Here is a 15,318-nt window from a genome sequence, read left to right as displayed (position 1 = left end):
GATCGAAAACTTAAATCCGAGCAATAATTGCCCGTTTGAATTAGATTATTACTTAAATTTAATGAACCTAGCTTAAACATGATCTTTTTGTCCTGTGCCTCTTGAAGTTCGGCTTGAACACAACTCGATCAATAAAAGAGTGTTAAAATATGTATAAAAGAAATATTTATCAAAACCCAAATTATATTTGAATCAATTAATTAAAAATTATTCAACTTTATAATAATTCAATCAAATTTAAATATAAATATTGAAACTCGAAAGAAATAAAAATAAACTCGAAAGAATAATATATCCAAGTCAGCTCAACTCCCTTACACCCATAACTAGAATTGTCCGTGCTTTATTTTCGTTCTATTTTTAAATTGTTTTTCTTTGTTTTGGGAGATAGAAAGAAAGATAAAGATATATACGTGTTCTTTTGTTTTACTTTTTTATAATATATTTCGTTCTTTTTGGTGAATCAATATAAAATAAATTAAAACACACCAAATATTTACAAAAAGAGATGGATTATTCCCTAAGTATAATTCACTATGGTTTAAATTATAATAAATCAATACAATCTATCATGGTCAAATAAAATCAATGTGAAAATTTAAGCTTTGACCACGATTAATAAACATTCGATATGATTTAATCTATGTCTGAAATATTTGCCATAGTTTTTACTTGTCGCTAATATTTTTGGTCTCGCTTGTAAAAACAATCGCTAATAGGTGTTATGAGGTTGTGGTTAATTACTATTGAGCATGGTTTTTAATGTTTAATCTTGAAAATTTACCATGATACAAAAATCATATTTCTTCTAGTGATTAAGAGGGTGTTTGGCTAAATTTATTTAAAAGATTGTATAAGCTCATACATCTTATAAGATATTTTTAAAGATATGAGATATTTATTTTAAAAATTAGTTCATGAAATGTTTGGACAAAATGATTATGGAGCTTATGAGATGTTAGTAATTACAAATTTATAATTAATTTTAAAAAAATTATTAAGATCTTATATATAACTTGGGAACTACTTTACATTTTTTTAATAAGCTTATAACCTCTTATCAACGTCTTATTTTTAGACATTACAAGATTTTTTTCTAAAATATTATCGAACACTTTGTAATATCTTATAAACTCAGAAGCATCTTATGAGATGTTCTAAAGAGTTTGTAGGCTTATCCACAAACACTCTCTAAATTATATATATTGTAAAAAATATAGAAAAACATTCAAAGTATTTTAAACTATTTTTCAGAAAAGGAAAGGAGGACAAAGAAATTAAAGCCCTAGGGGTCTTGCAATTAAATGGCCCTGACCCATGCCTAAGACCATCTGTCTGTGAAATTGCACAAAGAAAACCCATTATCAAGCAAGCCCACTTTTCTTGGCTTTTTGCACTAAAATCCTTCAAAATTAGGGGGACCCCTTTGCCATTACTTTGTGCTGCACAAAAAGGTAGCACAAAAACCTTCAAACCCTAATCACACACACCCCTTAACCCTACACACACATACACGTACCATCTATACATACATGCATACATATATTATATGCTTTTACTACCTTTTCTCTCTCTTCTTTCTCTCTCTAATCTCCACAAAAGATATGATGCATTTTCCTCTACTTTTAAACGAAAGAATGATGTTCCATATGAAAGTCTTATCGCGCAAAAAGTATTGGAAAGAAATCATGATGATGATGAACGATATTTATTTCACATGAAGGAGGGGGAGGGGGGGGGGGGGGGCAATGGAGCTAGAGGACGACTTTCTTTAATGAAAGTCGGTGGAATATGATATGCGCTTTTACCTGTAGAGGAAATTTTTTTTCCAAAGTAGATATGTATCTTCTTTTTATAATTTTCTTTTCCATCAATATTATTCCTTATCGGTGTAAAATATGCCTGTTTATGCACATGGCCCTTATCATCATCTGAGTCTGTGCCAAAAGTCGCTAGTTTAATTTGAACGCTTTTATATGTTTATTTATTTTACTTGTTCATCATCAATCATTGTATGATTGATTTCCCCAATTTTGATGTCGGTTGATTTTTTGGAGTTCGTGGGCACCCACTATATGTAAATAGAGATTGAAAATGTATTAATTTATGTATACTTCTTAAGTAAAAATGAAATGTTTTGTGAATTACGGAATAAAAGTTCTATCTGGGCCAGCTACTATTTTTCTTCAAATATTAATTTCACAATGCTACATATAATACAGAAAATATATCGTTTCCGACCTTATAATAATGAGAGATAAAAAATTATGATAGATTAATATTATGGACTAGCTGACCATGAGACAATGGTTTCATAATTTTGAAAAAATTTGATGCTTAAGTCAATGTCGAACTAATCTATATTATTTAATATATATTTCAAATAATTTATTGTTAATTTTATTATTATAAAATAAATTTCATTCCTAAATCCATTAGTAAGTAAATTTTCCGTATTAATAATATAAATTAGCAATAAAAATTTTACTTATTAATTAATTTGATGTTAATTTTTTTCCGTAGCTATTGAGCCATTTTCTTATAATTGCAGAAAAAAAAATTATAATATAAAAGTTCAGTAATCAGCATTTCTTTTGAGTCTTAGCAATGATCATGTAAACCATTTATCACACGATTCTTAACTATTATTAACATTTTAGCTTTGCTTGTTAAAACCATCACCATAAATGTCGAGTTGTAATTAATTACAATTAATCATGATTTTACAATTTGGTCATGCTGATTAGTATTAATTGATGACAAAATGTCATATTCCTTAAGAGTAATGTCACCTTTTAGCCTTCATCTTTTTGCCCCTGGCCTTTCACTTTTATTCATTAATTTTTTTAGGAAGGCACATAAGTATATCATATATTATGTACTCAACAATAATAATTACAAAAAATAAAATAAATACACCACCAGTTTTACCCTAAGTATTAATTTAGCACTATAAAAAGAATATTTTTTTTCTGCACTCTAAATGATTCTGACTTAAAGATCATGTTAAAAATCAGTACTTCTACAACAGCCAAATAAAATCATAACGAAAACTTCAATTTTGATCATGGTTTAATCAATATTTACCACGGGTTTGACTATGGGCAATATTTTAGTTTTACTTGCAGAAATAATGACTGGTAACTGTTGTACAATTATAATTAATTTATATTTTTTATATTTATTTTTTTAATTAAAATAATTAACCATGATGAAAAGTCCTTTCTTCTGGTGCAGTGAGTGCATGTTATGCATTCAATTTCAATCCCAAGAAGGGGAAGGTCAGGGTAGCCCAATAGCCTTATAAATGCTACACCCAACACACAATACATTAGGTAGATCTGAATAATTGACACATATATCTTTACTAATGTATATAGAAAAAAATCTTGATGAATAATGATTAATGACATTCATATAAATTTTTAAATATGATAATTATACTTTTAACTAAAAAAATTAAAAATTAATTATAACTTCTTTTTTTCTTTTCTCAAAAATGCTTCCACGTTATTTTAGTATTACTATACCAATTCTTTTATTGTGTCAGTAATATCTCAAGTCGATTTTCTTTTATTTTGTTTTGTTTAAAAATATAATTTATTCTTTTTATAATAAATTTTAAAATAAAAAAATTATTTATTATGTGCAAACAAACATAACGTGCCACAACGACTAATTTTCTAAATATATAGAATAATATTAGATCATTCATTCATAAACCCATATATAAAATACCGAATACGGCATGTATTTTACAAGTACGCAGTAGTGTAATTTGAATTGTTATCAAATATTGGTACAAAAAGAAGTAGGTGAGTTGTGATAAATAATTGCCAGAAATTGGAACCAAACAAATGTGAGTACTGTGTGGGTAAGTTCCAATAAATAAATATAATTATTTGGTAGGGCAATGTTGAGTGAGGGGAATAATTATTAAAATGGCTCAATTATTAGGTAGTCTATGGAGGAATTTATTCTATACTTTTATAAAAATAGAAAAGGGGGTTGTACGTTAGGAGGAGACAAGAGCACAAAATCCACGTGAATATCCCATCTAAGATATGATGCAACAACAATTAATTTTAATTTGTTGAGTGTATAGGCTGATTATTGACTACCCTATTATTGGTTTGACACATTGAATTTTCTTATTTATGTACAAACATTCTAATCAAATTGAAAATTATGCTATTAGAAGAAATATTATTTTTTATATTATGGTTAGAACTGGAAAAGTGTAGTAAATATTAATTAATTACGGCCGCGTAATGACTATTGACTGTTGTTTTTGTAAGTGAGGCGAAAATATTGGCCTTAAAATTACAGTAAATGTTTTGGCCACAGTTAAAACTATGGCAAATGTTCATTAACCGTGGTCCAAACTTAATTTTTTGTATCATTTTTATTTGACCGTGGAGGATACTATTGATTTATTATAATTTTTAAGTAGTGTTCGTTACAATAAGGAGAATAATTCATTTTTTGGGTAATGCCCGAGTAAAGAATATATATGTTATTTTTCAAATGTAAAATGTAGTTCGATAATTTTTTTATAGGCAAGGATGCAATCTTACTGCTCGACTAAAATTTTATAGGCAAAAAACACGAAAATTCGGTATTGTCGTTGTGAATTTAAATCCACATAATCTATAAATTGTTGATTTAATACATAATAATGATATCATAAATGATCTCACAATTGATATAAACATATATATTTTCAATGAGTCGATTACAATCAGCAGTATCAAATATTTACATCGAAAATTATTGAAAACTATAACAATCATATACCAATCATCAATATCAAATAATTATATCTAAATTAACACATATTATTTAAATAGAAAAATACCTACTATTTAAATAAAATAACATCGCACGCATTAATAGAATTAAAACTCATAACGTAAGAATTATAAGATTTCAATTTTATGAATTAAATAAAATTTTATAATTAATATATTATGTGAATATAAATTCACATAAACGATATAACCAAACCCTAAAAAGTGGCACAAAGTTACGAGGGCATTAAGTGGAATGAGAAGTAGAGGTGAAAGGCAGGAACTAACAACGGACAGCGTGAAACCTTATCCTCCACCAATTCCATCATTCCAAAAATTACTCATCAACCGAATCGAATGCCCATCATACCAAATCATTGGCGGGCCCTCTCATTTTGTCCCAAACATGTTTCTATCCGTCCTTCGTTCTTTGATGTCTCACCACACGACACGTTTCTTTATCTTTTTTTTTTCTTTATTCATATTTACTTCTTTCTCTTCTTAATTCATTTCCTCCTTCCCAAAATAATAATATTTTTAATTTAGAATAATAGGAATTTAATATAGGAGTTGAAAGATTAATATTAGTAGTTAAGAGCTACCAATAATTTATTTCGTCCATTGTGAAAGAACTCTTTGTCCAATTCACACATACGTACGTACGTACTCCTCAACATTACTTTATAAGTATTAATTATAAGAATTAATGTTTCTCTAATTATTACACTAATTAAGAATTAGAGGTTGTCTAATGGCTTTCGAACACCACATACGCCTTTTATTTATTTAATGTTTGAGGACAACTCACTCGTAATGTTAGAGTTTGTGACTTGTGCGCACACGAGCGGGCAAAAGAGGTCGTGGTGACATAACTATACATGATCATCCACTTGCTAACTACTTTATTTATTAATTAATTTTTTCTTGATTGGATGAGATTTTAGGGTTGATTATTAATTATTAGTATCGTGGATTCGTGTCTATTCCTAGTCATCCTACCAAGTGCAAGTTCGGACAGATTCCATTTACCTGAAATTTTAATATTAATCACTCAAATTCACGTTAATTAGGTATATAATGTATAATGATATTAATAAATTGCCACATCGTAATTTAAGCTGTTAGAGAGGAAAATTAATTAATACTTAATATCTTAACATGCCCCCTTACTTATAAATTTTGCACATGAAATTTTTTTCTTTTTTTTTTTTTAAATAGTTGTTAGAGAGGAGAAATCATTGAATAATTAATATCTTAACACGCCTTCCCGATTCAAACCCTACAAGCAAAAAATTTCTTTTATAAATTATTAAAGACAAAAATCATTTAATTTTTTTAATATCTTAACGTGCCCCTGATGTGCAAATCCCACACACGTATTTTTTTCTATAAATAGGTGGCAATAATTTTCAAATTAAATACCTCTTGTTCTGCTTGACTCTCATACCATGTTAAACAACTATCCTGTCTAAAAGTTTAAACTGTTAGATAAGAGAATATACTACAGAAACAAAAATTAACAAAAAAATTATCATTATTTTGTCATAATTAATAAGTATTTAATTATGCAATACGTATAATAATATATATTTATAATATAATTGATTGAGCTCAATCAAATCTGATTTCAACCAAAAAAGTTCCTTCCATTCAGATCATTTTAATTAATATTCCATTTATTTTTTAATATATATAATAGTGTAATAAAAGTTCAACAACTAGAATATTCTTTTATTTAACCAAAAAATAAAAGTTGTGAGAAAGTCAATGCTAATCTAGTTGCTTTTTGGGGGGATGAGGCATTCATAAGACAAAAAGGTTTGGATGATTCTCACTTTTAATTAATTGAACACATTGATTTGGAGTAATCATCATGTGTCTTGCACTACCACTAAAATATATATATATATATATATATATATATATATATATATATATGCACTGATCATGACGACACAGCTGAAGCATCTCCCCACTTATCTCTACACATATCACTCCATTTTTACCAAACTAAATTCCAGGTCATAAATATTTATGTTATTACAATTTAATTAGTGCACCAAATTTAGTCCTAATCAAATTGATTGATGCAATAAAATAAGCAATTTATTTCTTTTTCTAGTGGTAATTATATTACCATACATAATTACGCCAACATTTCGATAAACTTAACAATACATTAATTCAACCAATTATATATTAATATGACTAAAAATAATAAACAAATTACCATACCATATATAAAGTCAGAAAAATACCCACACATTTTTAGTGGATTCGAACTCATTATCTCTAACTTGTTCTTCAGACCTTGATCATATTTCTACTAATTATATTTTTTTCTAATTAATTTTCACGGCTCTTAGTTATATTGGACACAAAACCCTTTTAATTTCGAAAATTTTTTACTTTCCGACAAATTTTGCTTTTGTCCTTAATTTCTCTATTGTCTTAATCAAGAAGTTACTACTTATTCTCCATTCATCACCAATCACCAGAACAAAGCAAGCCTTCTACTGTAAGTCTTTCTTTCTATGGTGTGCCTACCTGTTCAAAAAGAAATCTTAATAATACCAAAGAGTACTAGGTTACCACCATTTGATCTTTTAGTTCGCATTTCTCTACTGCAAAATCCCATATTATATAATGAAAAATTTAGTTTGCATTGTTACGTATTAGTGATACGTTGTTTTTTTGTATATCTATTAAAAATAAAATATATAAATCAACGCATTAGATTTCACAAAATAATAATAATAATAAATAAATAAATCAAAAGAAAACTAAACTTAAGAGTATTATTGATACAATAAAAAAAAATTAGTATCATCGTGTCACAAACCGTCGTTTGTGAGTGATAAAGACATTTATTTTTTTATATTCGTATAGATAAATGGTAAGACGAAAATTCTCACACTAAATTTGATCAAACTAAATTAATCGTATAACAAGTCATGTTATTATACTAGTTTTATAATCTGTTAATTCTTCAAATCATATATTGATCGTAAGATAAATGCAATTAATTCACTTAATTATCATATAATTAAGTCAAATTACCTAATCCGGATCATTACTTTTGTAAGAATCATGATAATTAAATATTGTATTTATAATAGTAATATCATAAGGAGAAATACTTAAAAATAAAAAAATATTAACTAAATGATATAAATGAATAGGATAATAACATGACTTGTTATACGATTAAACTCGTAAAGAGGGTAAAATAATAATTATATAAAAAAAAAAGTGTCCTAATTTTTACTACTTTATATTAAACGATAAATGATTAAGAGGGTGACCTAACTTTTCATCGCCATAGCCGACAAACGCATTATTGTATGTGTTTGCAAAGCCAACAGATCAGTAGGCCCCCAATCACACCCCATCAACTTTCCGGTTAAGCAAAGATCCTGATTCGTCTTCCTGAATCCTATTCTACCCTTTTCATCTAACTACATTCCTGTGCTACTCAGTCATGTATTAATGTCGTGGTTAAAATTCAAGTTTTATGAATAAATTTAAAGTGATAGATTTGAGTAGGATTTGATATATAAATATTTATTTTATTTTATTTAAGTATCCACAACGGACGCATGTGGATATATTGATTGAGTCGGTATAAACTTAAATGCATTTTTAATCTCGTAATTTAGGTTATTTGATATTTCTAGAATATCATTTGGCCCTGTATTTTTTTAATTTTTATTATTTCTGTTTTTTTTTTTTTTGGCCAAAGTTCACCATTTTCATCGAAAAAAATTACGTACATCTCACCTAACTTTTTAAAATTAGGTTTAAACATTAGAAGAGTTTACCATTTAACTATAATTAATTACCATAATTAAAAATAAATAACCATAATAAATAGTCATTGACCATAGCCTAATAACGATTTTTCACTGTGGTTCCTGAAAGTGTAGTTAAAAGATTTGTCACGGCTTTTGGTATTTGTTAGGGCTCATGGCCAGGCAAAGATAGTTTTTATATGGATAATATAAATAAATTTTTGCATTGATTTATGTTTAATCATGACTAATAATAATTATTACCACGGGTTTAGTCCATATGCAATAGAATTGTAGTCAATAGTAAATTTTCTTCTAGTGAAGGTTCTTATATAGTGGCATTTTTTTGTTATTTTTCTTATTTAATTTTTTGTCGTAGCATTTTGTCCTGTATTTTTTTAATTTTCAGGGTTTCATTATTTTCTTTGTAAGAGTTCTCTCTTATCACATGTGGAGGTGAATTCAAGTGAAAAAAGGATCAAAATTAAAAAATTAAAAAGATATATGATCAAAGTGCTATTCTAAAAGGTTAAAAAATAAAAATGCCAAATAAGTGAAGTTACGAAACCAAAAAAACATTTAATTCAATTCATATATCATTCAATTTATTGAGATACAGTTGTAATTACCATCTAAAAGAAACTACATCTCTATGCCATGTTTGGCCTACCTTTTTATCTTTTCCACAAACCAAACAGGCAAAAACAATAGATTAAGCAATCAATCCTCCCCTTGATCATCATCATCATCATAGTGCATATCTCTATCTCATCATCTTGCAGTGGACAATACATTACATCCTCACATGACTTACACCATTCCTCTTATTTGGGGGTGGGTGGTGGGGGGGTGTTATAGTCAGGAAAAGTAACATGAGACCCATTTCCAGTAAATTAATCGAAGAATGGTGTAAGAGACAGGTCATGTGGTGTGCTTGGATAAAGCATGACCTAATAAATTGTGTGCATCCCATGAAACAGCCTTTTCTAGAAACAGGATTACATGTTAATAATATTATTATAAATTCTTGCCCCATATCTTCCAACCCAAATCACATTCATCCCAAGATTGTTATCATCAGTGGATTGAAAATTTTCACACTTCCTTTTTTCTTTTTCTAGAGAGAAATTATTTTTGTGGGATTTTTTAACAAAGATATTTTTAATAAACTAACAACTATTTATGTCAATTTCCATAAGTACGAATCAGACTGTATATTAATTAATGGAGTTAAATTACTATAAAAAAATAGTTTAATAGCGGTAAAAAAATTTAATTTAAGTTAATTAACAAGTAAAATTTCTGTTGCTAATTTTTATTATTTAATACATAAAATTTACTTCCTAATGAATTTAGCAACGAATTTACTTGCTGATGAATTTAGCAACGAAAATTCACTTGCTAACGAATTATTTTTTTTTCGAAGTGAAAAAATTAATCTTTTACATCATTTTTTATTTATGATTAATAATAGTTATTTATCACATAGTTATTAACATAACAGCCAGTAGTAATTTTTTTTCTAGTGTGTGGCTCCCTGATGCAAAAGGTAGTCAGCATATTTTTCCAAAGTTTTGGGATTTTATTGCTATTTTTTTAATTTAAGGAGGTTATTTTATGTATAGTAATATTTTCATCGGAGCTAAAATACAATTAACCCTATACTAATGGTATTATTTGATGCCCAAGTTGGCCAATTATTGATGCAAAATAGGTACGTTAAAATACAGAGAGTTAAGCAGAGGAAAAAAAAAATGCCCCAAGAATCCAGAGAAAAAAGATAGTGGTAGAAACAGTGAAATTTGGCATGTTGATGGGTGGCGAGACTGAGAGGCAGTCGAATCATTCTCTTGATGTGTGTAATGTTCCCCATTGTCATGTGAATCCCACGTCTTCACTCTTTACATTCATCCTTGACATCTGAATTCCGTCAAATGAGGTGAGTTAGGGGGGTGTGGTTGGGGTGGAGGGGGGGGGGGTATGTGGGTTGGCTGCTTTTAGTTTCCTCGTTGTTGGTCATCATAATTGGAGATAACTGTAAGTGGGGATCAAATGGTCAACCAATGTGTGTGTGTGTCTGTGTGTGTGTGTGAGAGAGATAGAGAGAGAGGGTTCATCATGTGTGCGTCTGTGTGTGTAAGGGAGAGAGAGAGTGACTTTTCATCATTTCCCCACCCGAATTCCTTTCCCTACTTATTTATTCCGTTGATTGTTATTATATTAATCATAGATACCCCCCCCCCCAACCCCACCCATCCCTCTCCTCTCCGCTTACAAAAGTCTCCTCTCATTCTCTGCTGCTCCTCATTTTCCCTCAGAACAAACCTCCCTCCCTATACTTGCTCTCAAACAACCTCCCTTTGGGCGAAAAGCTCCCTGAATTTTCAGAAAAAGATTAGATGGGTATTGATGATTTCTGCCAAACGGGCCTGGTTTTAGGGTTGGGGCTTTCATCGCCGTCGTCTTCGGCGGCGGCCGGTGATCAGAAGTCCAAGAAGCCGGCGGCAGCCCGGAAAACGACTGAGCCCTCACTGACTCTGAGCCTCTCCGGGGAAACCTTTGATCAGGTTCGTCCTGTGAGGAAGGTGGATTTTGATTATAATAAGGTTAGTTGTACTGACCGGCAGTCCGCTGATTTGTACGGTCAGGACAGTGGCGCCTCGTCTTTCTCCAACGTTAGTGTGAAGAGGGAGAGAGAGACTGGCGGTGAAGAGGTGGAGATAGAGAGGGTTTCGTCGCGGGCTAGCGATGAAGATGATGATGGATCCAACGGTAGGAAGAAACTTAGGCTCACTAAAGCGCAGTCTGCTCTTTTGGAGGAGAGCTTCAAGCACCACAGCACTCTCAATCCTGTAAACTCTCTCTCTCTCTATATATATAAATATATAATATCGTCAGTGGATATATACATGCAGGCATATATATGTATGGATATGTGTGTTAATTTATGTGTGATTGGTTAATTATCAAGATCCAGTGGATGATGGGGTTTTGTGTTTATTCATCGTACAGAAACAAAAGCAAGAATTGGCAAGAGAGTTGAAGCTTAGGCCCCGACAGGTTGAAGTTTGGTTCCAGAACAGAAGGGCCAGGTCTGTATCTCCGCATCATATTTTCACTTTCATTTTCAAAAAATTGAGAAAGCGTTATGAAACCAAACACGACATAAAAAGGATTTTCATTTTTCCAATTATTTAAAAATAAAAAAGCATAAATATATTCGTTCTCTTTTGTATAAAGATCATTCCAAAAGATTTACACGGGGCCCGTGTTTTAACTTTTAGCTGATTATTGCCGAAATTATCTCAACACCTAATTTTCGAATTTAAAAAAAACGGAATTATTAATTTATTTATATTATTAATAAATATCATTCCATTTTTAACAGAACCAAGCTGAAGCAAACAGAAGTGGACTGTGAGTTCTTGAAGAAATGCTGCGAAACCCTGACGGACGAGAACCGGCGGCTGCAGAAGGAGTTGCAGGAGCTAAAGGCGCTGAAACTAGCGCAGACGCCGCTCTACATGCAGCTGCCGGCGGCCACCCTTACCATGTGCCCATCCTGTGAGAGGATCGGGGCTGAGAACGCCGCCAAGAGCACCTTCAATATGGCGCCGAAGCCGCACTTCTACAGTCCCTTCACCAACCCATCAGCGGCTTGTTGAATCGGCTTTAATTCTACTTAGAAAACTAATATATATATATATATATATATATATATGGAGGCATGCATCATCATCCCACAACCCTGATTTTTGATTCGGTTAAGGGCCTGTAGTAAAAAAAAAAGGATAAGTGCAGCTAATTTAGAGAAAGTAGGTATTATTTACTAATCATGATCTTTATTTTTGGGTTTTTATTTTTATTTTTTTATGTGAAATGAATGTAAATCATTAATTATGAATTATATATATATAGTGAGGAAATTATATATTGTTTATTACTGTTGCCGGTACACATGTACATACCCTTTTAAAGAAATTTCTACAATTATTGTTGTATTATTGAGCAATAATTATTTTAATATCTCAATAAGTTGAGAAATGCACTCTGTTGATCAATATAGCAAAAAATAATAAAAAAATTACAAAAAATTCATATAAAAGTGTGGTAATTATGAAAAAAAATGTGAATTCACGTAAAATGGGACTTAAATGCATAATTTTGAATTTATTCATAACATCTCAATTTTAACTAGTAGACTATCACGATTGGTGCAATTATTGTTACATCATTGGTGAATGATTATATAAATATACTATAATGTTTTAGAGAATATGTACTAATTATATATTTTTAAAAAAATAACTAAAATACAATTTGCATTTCTTACACAATCAATCAACTTTATAAAATTAACAAATTATTCAAAAAAAAAAGTATACTTTGCCTAATTATGAACAAAAAATATCATAAAATTGCATACCATCAACATTATCAACTCCCTACATACATATAGATCATATTTTTTAATTCGAAAACAATTACAGACATATAGAGTTGAGTTGTGTCCGTAGGATGTAATGAGTAGTGGTTGGGATGACGTGGTATTTGTGTGTATTTCCAGTATTAGTATGTGGGAGCGAAGAGTAGAGAGTTCCAAAAATGTGTAAGAGAGGCGTGTAGGTTAAGAAAGGAATTGATGATTTGAATTGAGAAAGAGAAAAGATTGGAAGAATGGATGGATATGATGCGGCATGGCATGGGCGTGAGATGCCCCAACTTTATGGGGACCGGTGGGTCACGCCCCACGTGATGTTCCCGTGCTCCTCCCCCTACCCTACTTCTCCGATTATCCACCACTTCACTTGCTGTGCCACAACAATCTTGCCACTTGCCACGCCTCATATATTATGGAATCAAATCAGCTTAAATGTAATTTTGTCCTGTTTTTATTATATATTGACGTTTTAATTCTACATGGTTTTAAGATAATAAATAGGTCATGTAATTATTTTTTTGTTATTTTGGTATATTAATCTGATTAATGAGAACTAAAATCTCAAATTAAAAAAGCCCGTGTGGAACCCATGTTTTTTCTCGGTAATATTTACCAACTCTGACAACTGAAGGATCAAAATCTTAAAAAATTAAAAAGATTATAGAACTTATTTGTTGCGCCCCTAAAAAGATAAAGGACTAAAAAGCAGGTCGAGAATTGCATTGTATTTAATATTAATTAAGTGCTAATTGCTAAATTACAAATTATAATTTTAATGTCATTTAATATATATTTTTAATAATAATTTTAAAAGTATTATTTTTTATTTCATTACAGTGTCGTGTCGAACAATCAATTTATTTTTCAAGAATTCCTTGATACAACCATTATTTGTGGAGGGCCACTACATTGTTGATGGGGTTCAACAATTGAGTAAAGTAATTTCTTTTTTTCCTCGAAATGATAGTTTTAAATTGTTAGAAATATATATATATATATATATATATATATAGAGAGAGAGAGAGAGAGAGAGAGAGCACCAAATGAATTTTATTAGGGTTGGGAAGTGTTTGTTTAGTCAACAATTAGGAGTACTATTCACATCTACGCGATGGTCAATAAGGTTGTGGAATGGCATTCTAACAAGGACTTTTTCATGAATTTCCAGCTTTTGACTGAGCTTAGGAGCCAAGATTTAGGACTTACCAAACACGTTATACAAAATGGATTTTGCGTTTGTTTTCCGAATTAGGTTAAGGGTGAAGAGTTTGGTCCGACTTCTAAATAATTTATTATAAATGAGTTAATTTTTTGTTTGATTAATTGGTTATTATTAGAATTGATTTTGTAAAATTGTGTAGTTGGCCAGAAAAATTGAATTATAACTTTTTAAAAGGTGTATATATATTATTACATTTCAGTAATTCAAAAGTGATCATATCTTAGGTTGTGGGGAAATTGAATTTTCTTTCTATAATTTAAGCTCAATTTTAAATCTTATTTGTGGGATTTTTTAAAATAGTCCAATAATTTGCAAAAGATTAGATTTTCAGTCATTTTATTAATTTTTGTAAGAAAATTGATGGAAGACCATGTGCAAGTCACGTGCCCGTCATCTTTTTAAAATAGAAGGAAACGGCTAAAGGACTGGTAAGTGGATTTTTATAGTCAATTTTCTAAGAAAAGTCGGTATGAGGATTAAAATTGAGAATCATTTTTAAAATTATGAAATTATTTTCGAAAATTCCGTAAATAATTGGACTAATTAAAAATGTACAATACTTAAGCTATGGAATGCAAAATACAATACCTCCATAGGTTGCCAAACAACAGACGACAACAAAGTTACAATTGACCAAAAGTAATTTGTTGCCAAATGTCTTAATCACCATACGTGATTTTAGAAATTTCAACCGCTAGCCCAACAACCTAAAATTGGTTCTAAAATTTGCAAATCAAAAATAAAAAATCTCAAACCATAAACGGGAAACAGTAAGAACGACTTTTAATTTATTTAACACGTACATATATATACATATATATAGATATATGACATGAAAATGCTTATAGAAGTAATACGAAAAATTAAAAATAAGTGATGTTATATGATTTCTTTTTTTTTTTTAAAGATTGAACTAATTGACAAAATGATCGGAAGATATAAAAATAAATATTATATATTTTTATTCATATGATGGAAAAATATAAAAACAAATCTTTAACATACAAAAAATTATGTAATAGCTGAAATATATATATATATATATATATATAATTACAGTATTGATTAGATGTA

The 15,318-nt window shown here is 29.7% G+C and overlaps 1 protein-coding gene across 2 annotated transcripts; it reads left to right on the top strand.

Annotated features, from left to right (window-relative positions):
- Positions 1 to 10,817: 10,817 nt before the first annotated feature.
- Positions 10,818 to 12,521, top strand: LOC105158569 (homeobox-leucine zipper protein HAT22). Of its 2 annotated transcripts, XM_011075359.3 has the most exons (4): positions 10,818 to 11,148; positions 11,230 to 11,433; positions 11,594 to 11,673; positions 11,970 to 12,521. In XM_011075359.3, the coding sequence occupies exons 1-4, from the start codon at positions 10,981 to 10,983 to the stop codon at positions 12,244 to 12,246; spliced, it is 729 nt and encodes a 242-aa protein (XP_011073661.1). In that variant the 5' UTR covers positions 10,818 to 10,980; the 3' UTR covers positions 12,247 to 12,521. The 2 variants fall into 2 exon arrangements, with proteins under 2 accessions (XP_011073661.1, XP_011073660.1); XM_011075358.3 differs by having other exon boundaries at positions 10,820 to 11,433.
- The last annotated feature ends 2,797 nt before the right edge of the window (positions 12,522 to 15,318 follow it).

This window comes from Sesamum indicum, linkage group LG13 (assembly GCF_026168435.1).
Source record: "Sesamum indicum cultivar Baizhima isolate 11 linkage group LG13, ASM2616843v1, whole genome shotgun sequence".
Lineage (NCBI taxonomy): Eukaryota > Viridiplantae > Streptophyta > Magnoliopsida > Lamiales > Pedaliaceae > Sesamum > Sesamum indicum.
This window is presented reverse-complemented; position numbering and strand designations above follow the sequence as displayed.

Coding starts and splice junctions, on each gene's coding strand:
- LOC105158569 (XM_011075358.3), top strand. CDS start 10,981: ATGGGTATTGATGATTTCTGCCAAACGGGCCTGGTTTTAGGGTTGGGG. Junction 11,434..11,593: donor ACCACAGCACTCTCAATCCT/GTAAACTCTCTC, acceptor TTCATCGTACAG/AAACAAAAGCAAGAATTGGC. Junction 11,674..11,969: donor TTCCAGAACAGAAGGGCCAG/GTCTGTATCTCC, acceptor CATTTTTAACAG/AACCAAGCTGAAGCAAACAG.